A 17,091-nucleotide genomic window follows, 5' to 3' on the forward strand; every position below is an offset into this window, starting at 1 on the left:
AACTCAAAATAAATGGTCACAAGAAATTCCGAGCTAATACAGATGTAAGGGAAGCTTAAAATGGAAGGAAAGCAAAACATTGTTTTCATTCTCGAGAATTCTTATCGACGAGCATTAGTGAACAGTCAAAACGAACCGTTATTTTCCAGGAAGAATATGTAGGCAGTGTTTCTTCCTATGGCTCCAAGGGAAATCACCACCCCCACTCCCAGCTCAGTTTCATCACACTGATTATTGGGCAAAAACATTCCAAAGATTAACCTACTCTTTGAAGATATAGACAGAAATCATTTGGGTGTCCCGTATTTTTACTTTAAGCCCAGGATGAGATCTCACTGCAACCAAATGAGCAGGAATAGACCATTCCTGATGACAACTGAATGCTCCATATATCAAGAATCCTAGGTATTAACAGTCCAATTTGAAAGCCAGAATTGCGAGAAAATACTCAACTTTATAGGGCCAATTGATTTGAAACTGACAGAGGTGGCCAAAGTTCAGCCAGCCTAGAGGGTGTTCAACTGACAAAACTTGCCAGCAAGGTAAACAGAAGGGTTAATATTAAATTCCCTTTTACTCTTTGACCTCTCAAAATAGGAATCCTGGGGAATGCTGCATGGCTCTAACTTCCCACGAGATTGAGCCAGCAAAACTAAGTAAGATGTGATCTCTACCTTCAAGGAAGGTACAGTCTAGTAAGGGAGAAAAGTTAAGGGTCTATAATGAGGAAGAATGTTTACAAATGCGCTATGTACCCTAAGACAGACACAGTATCGTGATATGGTTAAGAGGGGACTCTGGACTCAGGCTGCCTGGGTTTGAACCATGGTTTGATCATCTATGAGCTACACGAAGTTGTACAAGTTAAATGAATTAATCTTCCTCTACCTCTCTTTCCCCATCTGTAAAATGGGACAGTAGTAACCCCCCCCCCCCCCCCGCCAAGAGGAATCCGGGGAGCAGTACCAATTGGTGTAATTTTGAGGTCTTCTTTTTGGGGTTGCATTTTGATGCAGTAGTATTTGAGTGTGTGCTTAAGAGTGTTCTCAAGTCATGGGGCTTGGTGTCCCATTCATGGTGAATTAGCCTATGCAGAATTTGGAAGACCTAGCGTCTGCCTCCAGCCCTTCATAAACTCTCACAATCATTTCACTTCCTGGTGCCTTAGGTTTCTTCTCTAGTTAAATGAGCATAAGAAGTTTCATGACAGCAGGGACCTTATCTTGTTCAACATCTAGAACAGTGCCTGGCTCATAGTAGGTGCTGGCTAAATGTTGGTGCAGCTCAACTTGGGAAATGAAGATGTTGATACAACAGACGTGAATGTAATTTTGAGAAGGAATCATAAGTACTGCGCAAAAATGACTGGCTTTCCGTGCGTAAGGTTCCCAGAGAGATAAGAGATAAGAAATGATCTCTATGACATTTCTCTTCCAGGATCTAAGCATGAGATTTCGAAGCAGGAGATCTTGCCTCAAGTCATGGCTCCACCACTTAAGGCTTTGTAATTCTAGATAAATTACTTAACCTCTTTGGGCTTCATTTCTTCATTGGCATTTTTGGGCGATCACCCAGGCTTTTGAGTGTTCTTTAGAGCTCCAAAGATCAAGGAAATAAAAGCACTCATGAACTAGCGAATACTATGCAAGTACAAATGTACTAAGAAATGGTAGCTCTTCATGCTCTACATTAGAGGACGATAAATCATAAAAAGCAAAATTGTATTCCTGTTACTCGAGCTTAAGGTAGTGAAGATAAAGCCGTATTGTCTCCCAAAGTTGATCTTCTTTAAAATGCAGGGGAAAATGGCGCACTCCCTGTCTTGTATACACAGCCAGACGAGCAGAGCAACTTGAGAGGACTGCTCTCCCTCGGCACACCAGCTCCCTTTAGCCGCCGCACCTCACTTCTTCTGAGCCAGCTCCAAAAGCTGTTCCAAGTCTGCAGGAAGACATGTGCTGGCTAGGACTGTTTTTGAGAATTAGCCAGGGTCCCATCAGAGGTTGCAGGACAATTTCAAAAAAGAAAATTCTTTCTCCCATTGCCCCATCTTACATAAAATGCATGGCCAGAGTCCAGCACCTGTTTGCATGTTTCTTTTCCAAAAGTTCAAAATTCAAATGTATTATTTATTGTCTGTTTCTATACTTGATGGACCTCTGTAGAAAAATCTTTCTCCAGACCCTCAGACCCTCACTGTTTATGTTCTGAGCAAATCATTCATAAATATATATATATATATATATATATATATATATATATATATATATATATATTCCTTTTTGGTTATTTTTCATTCACATGAATCTTCTGTTTGTGTTTTTGCAGTTGAGATGAAACTCAATATCTGATACTCAGAGCTTACTTTTATTTAGCAAATCCGTTATTTCAGTACGTGTCTGTGGCAGAATGCCAATAAATTAAACTTTTATCGATTCCCTCGGCTGAGTCGCTAAAAATTGTTGCTGGTTGACGCTGGGTTAAATTGCAAGCTGCCCAGTATTCACATGTGTTCAGACAGCCTATGTAATTTAGTTGTAGGACTAAATATGAATATATTTTTAAATATAAACTTACAAACCTGCAGAATGTTCTCTTTTAGAGTATTTTCCATACTACAGTATGGAAACTAATTTGCTCTTGAAATTCCACTTAGGAACACTATGTAGAATTTGTGTCTAGGAATCTAAAAAAGAAAGCTTGGGGTAGCCAGTTGTATCACTTGTGAGGCTTTTTTTGGGGGGGGTGTAATGTTTCTTTAGACTTCTTTTTAATATATGTAATCCACATACTATCCAATTCAGCCATTGAAGTGTACGATTTCATGCATGTGTTTGAGTATATTAAAAAATGGTGCAACTATCACTATCTACTCCAGAATATTTTCATCACTCCCCAAGGAGACCCTGGACCCATGAAACAATTACTTCCCTTTCTCCTCTCCCCAGAGTCCTTACAACCACTCATTTGCTTTCTGACTCTGTGGATTTGCCTATTGTGGATATTTCATATAAATGGAACCATATACTATGTGGCCTTGGTGACTGGCTTCTTCCACTTAGCATAATGTTTTCAAGGTTCATCCACATTGTAGCACGTAGCCGTACTTTGTTCCTTTTACTGATGGAATCATATTCCATTTTGTAGGTATATCACCTTTTGTGTACCCATTCATCTGTTAGTGGACACTTGGGTCATTTCTACCTCTTGGCTATCATGACTAGTGAACATGAGTGTATACATAGCTCTTCGAACCCCTCCTTTCAGTTGCTTGGGGTATATACCTAGGCACAGTGCAAGGTCATGTGGTGACTGCCACAGCAGCTGCGCTATTTTACATTCCCACCAGCAACGATGGTTCCGATTTCTCCAATTTTTCTGGTTTTTACTATAGCCATCCTAATGCTGGTGAAGCAGTATCGCATTGTGGTTTTCATTTACATTTCCCCATCTGGCTATTTTTTTAAAAAAAATATGGTAAATATTTTCCTAGAGGTCATTTGCCTGACAACCTTAACCCTCTAGAACATGATCCTGCATGGAACATATTGCAAAAGGGCCCCCAAACCAGAAAGCCTTGCACTTTGCCCCCAGGCCCATCATTCAGTGAGTAACTAACTCTTATTCAACATTCATGATTGGCTGTTACGTTTTCCAGAAGGGAGCTGGACAATCCACTATGGCAGATACTGTGGCAGAAAGACAAGTGACAGTAGAAGTGACCACTAACAATGTGCCACCAAAGGAGGGAAACTATAATACTTTCTAGGACATTTATGACCCCAAGTCTTTCATTAGAGGTCAAAAGATGTTCAGTATTTTGTAAGAAGGCAAAGCTACCTATAATACATTTTAAAAAGGGTTCCATGAAGGATGACTCAGAGAAACACTTGTTTGCCCTTGGATGGATAAGCTTGCCTGAATTTTCTAGATATTTAATTTCCCGGTGATACCTAAACAATTAGGTGATACTGAGTTTCATCTCGACTGCGAAAAGACAAATAGAAGATTCAGATTCTGTAGGGTTGTTAAAGATCTCGTTCAAAAATTTAAATGAAATGTCTTCAAGAACTTGAATTCTACTTTTTTGATGAAGTTGACCAGGGGTTGATTTGACTGATACTCAGAGCTTACTTTTATTTTAGCAAATCCCTGTTATTTCAGTATGTGTCCGTGGCATAATGCCAATAAATTAACCTTTTATCGATTCTCCCGGCTGAGTTGCTAAAAATTGTTGCTGGTTGACGCTGGGTTAAACTGCAAGCCTTAAAGCTGCCCAGTATTTAACGTATGACTGAACAGTGCTTTCTGTCTCACTTATTTGTATATGCTGAAACCTCCTCCTGAGTTGTTTCAGTATCCCTTTACAGAGACTAAGAACTAATAGGGCATACACAGAAAGAAAAAAAAACCCAGGGGCACCTGAGTGGCTCAGTGGGTTGTCTGCCTTCGGCTCAGGTCATGATCTCGGGGTCCTGGATCGAGCCCCGTGTCAGGCTCCCTGCTCGGCGGGGAGTCTGCTTCTACCCCTCCTTCCTGCTTGTGCTTTCTCACTATCTCTGTCTCTCTCAAATAAATAAAATACTAAAAAAAAAAAAAAGAAAGAAAGAAAGAAAGAAAAAGACCCAGCATCTTTTCAGAGGATTTTTTTTTTTTCTTTATCTGAAGCCCATTTTACATTTTACATCCTCTCCCCTACCTCATCTGCAGTGGGTGTCTGGCGAGTTACGTCATGACCATTTGATGTGATCATCAACAATTACATTTCAAATACACACGCAGCAGGACCTCTAAGAGCAACTTAAATTTTCTTAGCAATTCGTCTTCTGGATTTTGAGAGCAGATAAGCAAGCCTTCGATCAGACCATAGCAAAGCCAGGTTAATGACAGGTCTTTGATAGCCTCTAGAACCTGAGGGGCTGTCCTGTCCAGCTCTGGCATTTTCTGTGCGATGAACCCCCAAATGAATTTCTGCCCCCAAACAGAATGAAACCATCGTTTCTCCTTTTTAATTGGGCTTGTATTTCTTTTTCTTTTAAGATTTATTTATTTATTTGAGAGAGAGAGAGCTTGCGAGCGAACCAGCAAGGGGAGGGGTAGAGGGAGAGAGAGAGAATCCTTGAGCAGACTTCCCGCTGAGCGCAGAGACCCATGCGGGGCTGGACGCGGGGCTCGATCCCAGGACCCTGAGACCATGAACTGAGCTGAAACCAAGAGTCCACTGCTGAACCCACTGAGCCTTCCAGGCACCCCAGCTGGGCTTGTATTTCAGCAGTAAATCTATATGGCTGCCTCCTTTTACTCTACACTGGGAAATGCTCTTTTTATTCACAACGGCCGACTGTACTATGTTGCACTGTCAATATCTAGCTGCTTCCTGTTTTAAATAGGATATGGTACTTCTTTTCCAAATCTGAAGTTTAAAACCGAAGTATTGCATTCTAATAGCTAATTTTATTTTTTTTTTTCTTGCAGGTTTCTGAAAAGTGCCTTTTCTGAACACTGCTGCTTCGATTCTACTCTAGAGCTGTCTCCTTATAAACCCCTCTCCCTCCCCAGCCCCCAAACCTGGTGTGCTTGCAGTTCAGTCTCAGCAACTGGTCCATTCTTTTTTCCCCTTCAATTCCCAGTTTTCCTAGTCTTTTTCCTTCCTCCTGATTTTGCAGCAAAATTTATTTTTACAGTTGCAACATCCTTACCAATCTTAGTCATTAAATCCAAGAAATAGGGAGAAAAACATTTCTCCCCTTGATCTGAGACCATTCCACAAATTGAAGGGCAACCAGCAGCATATGCTTTTTGCAAGAATAATTGAAAACATCAACTGGAGAGCACAGAATTCTTTTGAAAGCCTGCCAGTTATTTGAAGTAACTTCGGCAGAGGAACAAATTAAACACTCAATATCTTAACCTATCTGGTTGCCTTCTTAGGAGTTGGTCTCTAATTTAATTTTTAGCTATTCTGATACAATTTTTACTTTGTGATTGGCTCTGTTTGACCAGACCAAATTTTGGCTGAAACGAAAACCTAAGTGCTAACAAAGAAGCATTTCACGAAAGCAACCTTATCTCTTCACATATAGCTTGAATTCACTTTTAACCATTTAACAGCAGCGAAACTATCCTAGAGAGGGTGTACTTGATTCTAACTTTGCTTTCAATATGACGGCTGTCAATGTCACCCTGGTTCGTGACACCAAGTGGCTGACTTTAGAAGTCTGCAGAGAATTTCAGAGAGGAACCTGCTCTCGAGCTGATGCAGATTGCAAGTTTGCCCATCCGCCAAGAGTCTGCCACGTGGAAAATGGCCGTGTGGTGGCGTGTTTTGATTCTTTAAAGGTGAGTCTCATCTACATGCACATAACATTTCATTTAAATTTGTTGATGTCTATGTGTTTTGAAATATGATGTGCTTTGAAATTAGTAAAGTTAATAGCGTGGAAGTGTAAGTTTTGTTTGTTTGGTAAGACAGGATGTAGACTCTGTGCTTGTAGAACTAAGCCAGACTATAGTTCATCTTATCTCACCAAAACCCACTGATCAAGATAGATTTGAAGGAAAAAAATTAAAGAATTTTTGTAGGAGTGAGAAATTGCAGCCTTGCCATACTTCACTTCTTTGTATAGGATTTAAATGTTGAGTACAGTGATCATAATTCTCATAGAGCCTAAAGAAGCCCTTTACTGAATTATAGCCCTATTAACTATGTTATTAAAATACACTTGGCAGGGACCAGGCAGCTTTCAGAGGACAAGCGAAGTCATACTCAAAGAGTATAAGGTGAAAATCTCACCATCCAGGAGGAAAATGTCTTTTAAAGTTTATTTATTTTAGTAATCTCTACACCCAATGCAGGGCTCGAACTCACAACCCCGAGATCAAGAGTTGCACAGTCTACCGACTAAGCCAGCCAAGAGCCCCCAGCATACTTAGTCAAAGTATATTTTGAAACTTTAACTTAAACATTGGTACCAAACTAGGTTCACTTAATTTTCTTCCTGAACTGATTAACCAATTTTAGATTTGTGAGTACATTTTATAAGGCAAGTCTTATTGCCAAGGTCATCAAACCTGAATATTATGTACTAGACTATAACCAAAATATGAGGGCAAATGAGATATTATGTAGAATAGAACATATGTGATTGCAGAACAAGAAAATGCACTGACTTTCATGTGTTATTCATAGTTATCTTTAAATTAAGGATAAAGATTTATAAATTAAAGCGCAGAAGTAAAAAAAAATAGTAATAGATTCCTGGTTTAATAAGATTTGCTACGATGCACTCGAGAATTTTTTTTCAACATACATCAAAGTGAATTAAGCCTAATAAGAACCTTTTCAATTTCTTGATATTGTTTTAGCCTCATCATGACCAATTTTACCTCATTAACATTTTTATTTATGGCTGCATTGGCTGACAGAGATGTATTCCTTTTTGTGATCATTTCTTCAGAAAACATTTCATCAAGTTACATCCTCCATAGATAGTTAATTTAACTTATTTCGTGGTTAGTACTTTTTGTTGCAGACCCTCCCAAGTCAAGAATGCAAAGTTATTATTGTAAAAAACCAGTAATTTTTGCCATTGTAAAAGTCTGAATTGCTCTTATTTGCAGCAGATATTATGATTAAAGGGCATATTCTCTACATTTCACTATCATTCGAGTTTCATCTACAATTATTTTGTATATTATTAAAATCTCCGCTGCATTACCTGGCAATGCCTTGAAGCAGAAAAGAGCACTGGGTTATTTGGGGTGGAAACAGGAGATATCTTTCATCCAGTCCGTCAAGTGGGTCTGGGATAGCACGAGGCACTGTGCATATGTTGTTTCAGGAGATCTGGGGGACAGTCCCAGCCTTGCTACTGTGTCTGACCTTAGCTACTTACTCTGGTAAGGCTTACATTCCTTTATCTCTACCTAACTTCCAGGATTATTATGGAGATGCCATGAGATTACATAAACGAAAACTCACGTATCACTCTAAGAGTGAATTAAATGGAAGATTATTTTCTTGCAATTCACTAAGATGTTTGTTTGAGGAGTTCTTCAAAACAGCTCTATTTAGTTAGGGTTTATTGTTTCATTCTACAAACTCATGTTCCAAATGGACATACCCAAATCCAGTTGCCATGAGTGTCATATTAGTTCTTCAAGCTAAGTATCACTGTTTTTATAGTTTACTCTTTGATTGAGAGTTCCTTGCAGGCTTTGTAAATTCTCTCTTCCCAGACATCTGGTGGAAGGAGATAGGTGATCCTCCTAATCATTGGTATACTTCAGGTCAGAGTGCCATAAAGGAAATATTTGGAAGAAAATAATAAGCAAAGCAATTGTTAATAAAACACATACTGTACTACTACTTTGAAGGTTGGAAAATGTTTAATTCAGAGACTACATAGATAGTGGCCACTTAATTATTTAAATACACTATCTACTCACTGCATCCAGTGTTTTTAAAATAATTTTTGCATTATGTTAATATCTTGATGACCAATCACACAGGATAAAGACAATTTATATAAACCTCACATTTTCAAATTTTAATGAAAACTTTAATATTTCAAATACACAAAGCCTTTCAAACAATTAATTAATTTGCCATTTAGACAGCACATTCATCACAGTTCCACATCTGCACAAGAGCTTGGTGGCTGTCTGCTTTTATATTATTCCTTATCCATGATATGCATGAACCCTATTACTAAGTTGGGGGTAATTGACCTATGTGGATTGTACAACGATCCTATCTATAATACACAAATAACATACCTCAGTGTTCATTGTGGCATTTACTATTGTATAATTGAAACACCTTTGAAATGCATCTGTGCACTATTTCTATTTCTGTGAGTGGTTAATAATTGAAGCAATCATTTGATGAGTTTGGGGCTGCTGCTTTTGGTGCTCTGTGTCTTGTTTTTGTAAGGATTTCATTAACACTAGGTACTCTACCAGATGATGATGGTTCTTTGCCTTCCTAATAGGCACAATAGACACAATATTCTATACTCACCTCATAATGAGGGAATGTTGTCAAAATAAGGAGGGCCAGCTTGATGGCTAATTGTGCATTATGCTGAAGTGCTGTGCCCATCACACCATGAATGTTGAGTGCTCATTGATGAAGGTTGCCCTATCTTCAGATAGAGATCTAGACAGTGCAGCCCATAGATTAATTTCCAACTACATAAAAGAGTGAGTCTCATGTCATATTGATATGTAGCTGTTTTTGACTCAATTGCCTAGCCTGCTTGGCACAGTTATTTCAAAATTTCTCTCCAAAATATTGCTTAACCCGTTCTGTGCCAGTTTCTTGCTATTGAAAGTTTACCACTGACCTTGCTTGATACTTTCAGGGTATGTCTCTTACATTTAACAAAAGATCGTCACTAAAAATACCACGCTAGGATCTTTGTGATCGTTTCCGTAGCCAAGATTGTTATCTTCATATATTCTGCTTCGACGATGTCATGATGTCTTGATCTCTCCCCTCCATACTTGAAGCAGGGTGACATTAGCCACGTGTTATCCAGGAAGGGTGTAAATGCTGTGATTATTTCATTATAGCAGATCAACACCCATTACATCTGCCCCTCCTCAACACACTGAGTAATTTTGTAACAAAAATTTCCTGGCAAAGGCCTTGGCAGCGGGCCTCGTCACAGGACAGTCATGTCAACCCGTATACATTCCTAAAAGATGGAAACTGGGTGCAGAATGCACGTAAACTAGCCCCACACTATGTCTTCAGACATCACATATGATCACAAGCGTAATCGTATTTTGACAAGTGAAACCTATCGTGTAAGCATACGGATGTGAATCCATCCTTGTAGGTCAGATTGTCCTGAGCCACCTGTATATTCTGTACTTTGTCTCACTAGTCACAGCCATTTTCACGAGTTTAAAATTTGACTGAATATTTATGTCATCCCTGTTTGCTAAGGGAAAACTTAGTGGGAGCAGAAGACTCCTAGCAACATAATCCCAAGGGTCACTGGATTATGCAAGACTTAGGGCCATTTCTAAGCTTGATCAGAGAGGTCTGCCTGCACTATAAAGATACATAGACAACACCTGTCATCCTGAGATTCCAGGAAAATAATATTTTACTTGAGGATCTCTATCTTCAGTAATACTGAGCTTGAAAAGGAAGTATCTTTGACTGGTAAAAGTCAGTGCTATTTCGGACATTAAAAAAACTTTTTTTGAAAGAAAAATGGAATTACAATTAGAACCTAAACAAATACATATTGATAGCTCAACCTAACTTTTTAAATTTTTTATTTTGAAATAATTTCAGGCTTACAGAAAAGTTGCAAAAGTAGTACAAGGATTAGGGGCACCTGTGTGGCTCAGTCGGTTAGGCGGCCAACTCTTGATTTCATCTCAGATCATGATCTCAGAGTCCCACATTGGGCTCCATGCTCAGTGGGGAGTCTGCTTGAGATTCTCTCTCTCTCTCTACCTCTGTCCCTCCCCCCCACTCACTCTCTCTCTCCCTAAAATAAATAAATAAATCTAAAAATAAAATCTTTAAGCATAGTACAAGGAGCTCCTGCATACCCTTCACCCAGCTTCCAGTAATGTCAACAACTTAGATACCTTACAGAGCCCAGTTATCAAAACCAGGAAATTAACTCTAGTACAATATTATTAACTAAACTAGAGACCTTATTTGAATTTCACCAATTTTCCCACAGTGTCCTTTCTCTGTTCCAAGATCCAATCCAGGATCCCACATTGCACTTACTCGTCCTATCTCCTTAGTTCCCTCTAATCTGTGACAGTTCCTCAGTCTTTCAGTATCTTTCCTGACCTTGACACTTTGGGTGAGTACCGGTCAGTTTTTTTGTAGAATGCCTCTCAGTTTGGGTTTGCGAATGCTTTCTTATGATTTGATTAGGGTTGTGCATTTTTGGCAAGAAAACCGCAGGAAAGATGTGCATTATATCCGAGAGTGCATGATGTTGATGTATCTGATCACTCGTTATATTATGGTCAATCAAGAAGGGGAGGGAGGAGAAAATAGACCGAGGGCATGACAGAAAAAGACGCAGTGATGGGCCCCCAGAATGACAGAACCCTGGAGGATGAGAAGCCCAAGAAGTTTTGGGATGTGTGTGTCCCTGTCGTGGGCTACTGTGGGCTGACCCTTGTGCTGAATGAAGTAAGTGCCCCTGGCCACTTCTAACTTAGGATCTTCCTACATCAGGAACAAGGTGTTCTGCCTTTGTTTCCAAGATAAATAATATTTCCCCCGATTGTGAAAGTTATCCAGTTCTATGAAGGGAAAGGAAAAGACAAAAAGAAATCTTAAAAATCATACACAAGAAGATAGAATAAAATGTAACAAAAGGTAGGTAAAGTGTAAATATCATCCCCACTGAGGCAATATCATCATTAACGTTTCTATGTGTTTCCGTCCAGTCTTTCTATCCTTTATATGACTATACATATGTCTCATAAACCTTGCCTTACCTCCTGCATCCTCACAGACTTCACTCCCTCACTCCCTCCCCCAACAATCCTGGACAGCCAACCTCTCCCTCCATTTATCCTTCCTGTCAGTCTCATGTTCTTCCCAGGGTACCAAAAAAAAAAAAAAAAGAGAGAGAAAAAAAGAAAAGAAAATCTAAATACTGCCTGATCTATCATTCAGAGACTTTTAAAAAATATACCACTTATTGTGGCACTTTTTCTGGTCAGAAATTAAAAACATCATTTCTAGAAAACTGTAATATAGTCACAAAGATTTCAAAAGAAACAAATCTGTAAGTCTGTTACCTGATGAATCTCTTCAGTACGTATTTCAAAAATTTCTTTTAATGACAACTGTTTCCTCAAAAAGAGAAAAAAAAAGGTTTCAGTCATTCCATGTAATTCCAAAGGCTTTTCATACTTGTGAAAGAAGAGTATTTTAGAAACATACTTAATGTAAAAGATACTATTTTTCAAATAATACGCAGCCATCAGAAATTATGTTTATGAGAACTATGCCATCATAATAATAAGCTTTATCTTCTATTCAATGCCTACTGTATTCCAGAAACTTTACACATGCTGACTCTAATCCTTACCACAACCCTGTGTAGCCTTTACCATTGGATGGGCCAGATTTTGCCAGCTGTGTTGTCTTGAACAAGTACCCAATCTTCCTGTCCCTACGTTCCCTCACCTGTGAAAACAAAGAACCTACTAGCACCTACCTCTGGAGTTACTGAGCATTCAAATGAGGTGATCCACATAAGGCTCTTGGAACAGAGACTGGCTTATTATCAGCACTCAAGAAATGTCTATGTTCACCAAATAAATTCCAGGTGCCCTATTTAAACATGAAAAATAAAATTAAACCATGACAGTAGTAGAAGAAAGTGTAGGTGAACACTTCTGTAATCCTGGGGGTGGGGAAGGCCTTCTAAGCACACTGTCAAAGGCAGAGACAATCAAAGCAAAGGATTATTAGAACTGACTACACAATACAAATCATGGCTGAGTGACAGAAAACACCAAAAAGTTAGAAGATAAGCAATAATTTGAGGAAAAAAATGTAGCTAATTTGACAGATAAAAAGGTCTTTAATATACAACAAGCGTTACAATAAAGAAAATACGAACAATGGTATTTTCCTGGAAAAATAGGTGAAGGATAGAAACAGTCAAGCAAGACAGTCCGATGTGTATGCCTGGGGACATTTTGGTGAGCCCTCCTGACGCAGCTGCCCTGGCACCTGACGTAGCTGCCTGTTTCCGTTGTCCCCGTCACAGTGCACCCCCCGACCTCCAGTCCAGAGAACTCTCACCTTGTAGTTCAGTTCTTTCTGCATTATTTATGTGTTCTACAAAACTGTTATTTCTAATCAAAAAAAAAAAAAAAAGAAAAACATTTTTTAGACAGGGCTAAGCTCCAAGGGGAAACTAAAATCATCTTTATAAGAGAAGTTTTATGATATTAAACATAATGCTTGCATACTCGAATCCTGAGAGAAAAGTTGAGAATTTCACTGAGCATCTCCTCTACATTCTGGCATTCTGGAGCTGAGAATAAGGAATCTTACATGTTCCAAATACCTTCCTTCTTCCCTTCCACTCAGTGTCCGTAGACAGATAGATACATAGCTAGCTAGCTAGCTAGCTAGCTAGGTAGATAGATAGATGCAATTTATTCATCCAGTCACTGGATAGGTATTTAAGAAGCACCTGTTGGGTGCCAGGCATTGTGCTAGGCAGAGGGATCTAGCAGTGAACTAGAAACAGTCCCTGCCTCCATGAAGCAGATAGTCTAGTTGGGGGAGGAGGGGCAAACAGAAAGGAAGTCAATATTCAGGTGAATGACATCGTCCGGTGTGAAGAAAAATGAGGCAAGGAAAGGACACAGAGAATGGCAGGGGCTGCTGTTTTAGATTAAATAGTCAGGAAGGACTCTTCTAATGTGGTGATATTTGAGGAGAGGCATGAAGGAGGTGAGGGAGTAAGCTACGAGGATTTCTGAGAACATTCCAGGCAAAGAGAACAGCGACAGCAAAGGCCCCACAGCAGGAGTGAGCCTGGTGTGTGTGAGGAACCTTGGGGTCACCAGGGTGACTGGAGCAGAGGGATGAAGGGGGAGAGCAGCAGGAGATGAGGTGGGAGAGGTAAGGGGCTGTGTATATCATGGTAAAGACCCAGAGCATGTCCCAGATGAGGAAGGACCCTGGAAGCCTGTGCTAGGCATCACTGGACTCTCCTGATACAGATCTTTTCCCTGCTGCTTTTGCTCTGTATTTTTTGCTGTAATAAATCTTAGCCACTGAGTCTTAGAAGTCCGCTGGCGAATCGCCAAGCAAAGCTCTTCCATATATTATTCTTTATCATACGTTATTTACTTGATGATTTTTCTTTTACTTTTAACTTTTTAGAAAAATGTTGTGAATGGGTTGTTTCTTTCCCTTTTGATTTTTTAAAATTTAATTTTTGAATGGATAATGCATTTTAATCATTCAAAAATTTGAACAACAAATGGCCGTCAATTGATGAATAGATAAAATGTGTTTTCTACATACCATGGAATATTATTTAGCTATATAATGAAGTACTAACATGGATGAACCTTGAAAACATTATGTTAAGGGCAAAAAGGCAGTTCAGAAAGACTCCATATTGTATGATTCCATTTATATGAAGTATCCAGAGTTGGCAAATCCACAGACGGACAGCAGCTCAGTATTACCAGGGGCATTGGTGGCAAGGAGAGAATAGATTGGAGGAGCAGTGGGAAGGGACCACTAATGGATAGAATGTTCTAGAAGTAGACAGTGGTAATGGTTGCACAACTTGGTGAATAAACTGAAAACCACTGACGTGTACACTTTACAAGGGGGAGCTTTATGGTATATGAATATCTCAAAAATAAAAAAAATTATAAGAGGTATGCAGTTAAAAACCAATAAAGGATATGCAGTGAAGTTTCCCTCTCATTTTTTTTCTGCAGCTAACCTGTTGACCTTACAACCAATGTACTGAGTTTTCTCTCTCCCATAGATATTTTTGAACATACATGCAAATATGTATGTACCTATTCTCACTTTTTTACACAAATAGTAGCATACTGTTCTTCTCCTTGCTTTTTTGTTTGTTTGTTTTATTTACAAATGTTAAAAGGAGAAGAAAAGATATACCATGCTGACATTAATCAAAAGAAACCTGGAGGTGCTGTATTTATAGTACCAATACATAGATTTATATTAAGGATAAACAGAATTGCACACAAGCACTGGGCTCTACTTAGTAAATCTGTTACTCACAGGCACATGTAAGTACTTTATATGGATGCTGGGGTTGAACAAATAGGTGAATAGAGAATAGATAAAGATAGCCGGCTTCCTCACCATCAGATAAAAGAGTTAAAAATAAGGAAAAGGGGAAGGCTAGAACTAATCCTATAGTGTGGATTAGAGTGGAAACATCAGTACGTTCATTTTCATATGAGCACAGATACAGAAATAGACATAGAGCTATGTGTATGCATGGATCACCGTACATGCTTATGTCTCCTAGCTCTGTCCTAGGAGGACATACAAGCAAGGGCACCTCAATAGTAATAAACACACCTAGCACCCAGATCTTGATCTCTAAATACCATTCTTCAGGAAAGGAACCAGGGCTCCTCGGAGTAAGAGCTGACTGGACCGAGGCAGGGAAAGTAAAAGTGAGCCTGTAATGTCTTGTGGTGCCAGAAAGTAAGTAAGTGCTCACAAAAGAGTGGGGCATGACAAGAGGACACAGGAGCGGGTCTGAAGGAGCTCCCCACTGGCCAAAGTGTCAAGGTCATGAAAGACAAAGAAAGACTGAGGAACTGTCACAGATTGGAGGAGACTAAGGAGACATTGACAAGTTAATGCAATGTGAGATCATGGGTTACATCCTGGAACAGAGAAAGGGCATTTGGGGGGAAATTGGTGAAAATCAAAAAGTCTCTAGTTTAGTTAATATTGTACTAGAGTCCTGCTTTTGATAACACTACTATGTATGGTATGTAAGCTGCTGATGTGATGGGAAGCTGAGTGAAGGGTAGGCACGGACTCTCTGTACCATTTTTGGAATTTTTCTGGAAGTCTAGAGTTATTTCCAAATAAAATGTTTCTAAAAGTTAGCTTTTGTGTTCTCACACGAGCACCTCCTGTTCCCTGATGCTCAGAAATACAGTGGAATATTGTTTTTTTCATTTTGCCTTCTTCCACCTGCGGTATGGAAATGAGAAAATGCTGATGTCCGTGCAATGGCTGATCCTGGGCCTGACCCCAACCAGTTTAATGAGTCAGAGTTAAATCATTAAGAGAGCGTTCCTACCCAGACTAGCACTTCACAAACGTAGAAAATCAAGAATTTGGGCTGGAGAAGGAAGACCACCGAGTTTAGACTGTTCGCATTTCCCGATAAGGAACCTGGAGACCCAGTGAGGGAGAGTGGCCAGCACAAGATCACATAAGCAGTAGCCAGAGAGCCTGAGGGCTCCAGTGTTCTTCTAATCATTTTGGTTCTTCCCCCTGCAGAGAAGGAGGAAATGGAGAAAACATCAACTGGGCTATTATTTTTACTAGACCAAAATCATCCGGCCCTTACCTTGGTCAGATTGTGTCACATGACACTGGGGTGGGGGTTTGGCTCCCCTTCACTTTTTGTACTTCAAAAGGTGGGCGGGGTGGGGGGAAGCCAATGTTGCCTTTCCTAATCCCTCCCTCATTTATTGTTTCATGACATTGCTTTTAGATTAAGACTTTTTTTTTTTTTTTTTTTTTTTTAGAGAGAGCGAGCCTGAGCAGGGGGGAGGGGCAGAGGGAGAGACAGAATCCTAAGCAGGCTCTACACCCGAGGTGAGGCTCAATCTCACAACCTGAGATCACAACCTGAGCCAAAATCAAGAGTCCGACGCTCAACTGATTGAGCCACCCAAGCGCCCCACACTTAGATTAAGACTTTTCACATTAAGGTTCATATTTAGTTCTTTGACAATCACTGGAGAAGAAAGAGGAATAGGGACCTGGTGGTTTTTATTTGTAGACAAAGTTATCTAACGTAGTGATTTAGTTAGTTTCTTTAATTGCTTTATTGAATGGCCAAGAGTCGGAACCCCAAGCTGTCTTGACTCCCTTGTCTATCTCTCTCCCCCAAACCCTGTGTTGCTAAGTCACTTAGCTAGAATTGGGGATTATAACTGGCTGTGGATCATATACATCTTTGCTGCATGAAACTCTGGCATCTGATTCTGTTATATACTCATTAGTACAGTGCCCCGGCTAGCTAGGGAGGCACCTGTCACAAGTCAGCTGAAACTATCATAGAGGCAGTTCAGCTTTATTGTGGGTCAGATATTGTTTCATCAAATAACTTGGAATCTAACCCAACCCATTTAAAATGTTGTTTTATGGGAGCATAGCTCAAGATCATTTCTCTCCACCTCAAAGCCAAGGTTGCTATTGGGTTGTATTTTTCAACCACCATTTGATGCCATTAAGACTGACCCCTTGCCACGGGACCCCCGATTAGTGTGAGAGATCTGAAAATCAGAAGTTGGAGAACTATATGTCAACTCTTTTGTTTGGAA

The 17,091-nt window shown here is 39.7% G+C and overlaps 1 protein-coding gene across 1 annotated transcript in view; it reads left to right on the top strand.

Moving 5' to 3' along the window:
• The first annotated feature begins 6,162 nt into the window (after positions 1 to 6,162).
• MBNL3 (muscleblind like splicing regulator 3) overlaps positions 6,163 to 17,091 on the top strand; it is a 59,779-nt gene continuing 48,850 nt past the window's right edge. The window contains exon 1 of the mRNA XM_044911965.1: positions 6,163 to 6,339. Within this exon, the coding sequence (XP_044767900.1) occupies positions 6,163 to 6,339 (177 nt within the window). The remainder of the gene's footprint in view (positions 6,340 to 17,091) is intronic.

The sequence above is a fragment of the Neomonachus schauinslandi genome, chromosome X (genome assembly GCF_002201575.2).
Source record: "Neomonachus schauinslandi chromosome X, ASM220157v2, whole genome shotgun sequence".
Classification (NCBI taxonomy): Eukaryota; Metazoa; Chordata; class Mammalia; order Carnivora; family Phocidae; genus Neomonachus; species Neomonachus schauinslandi.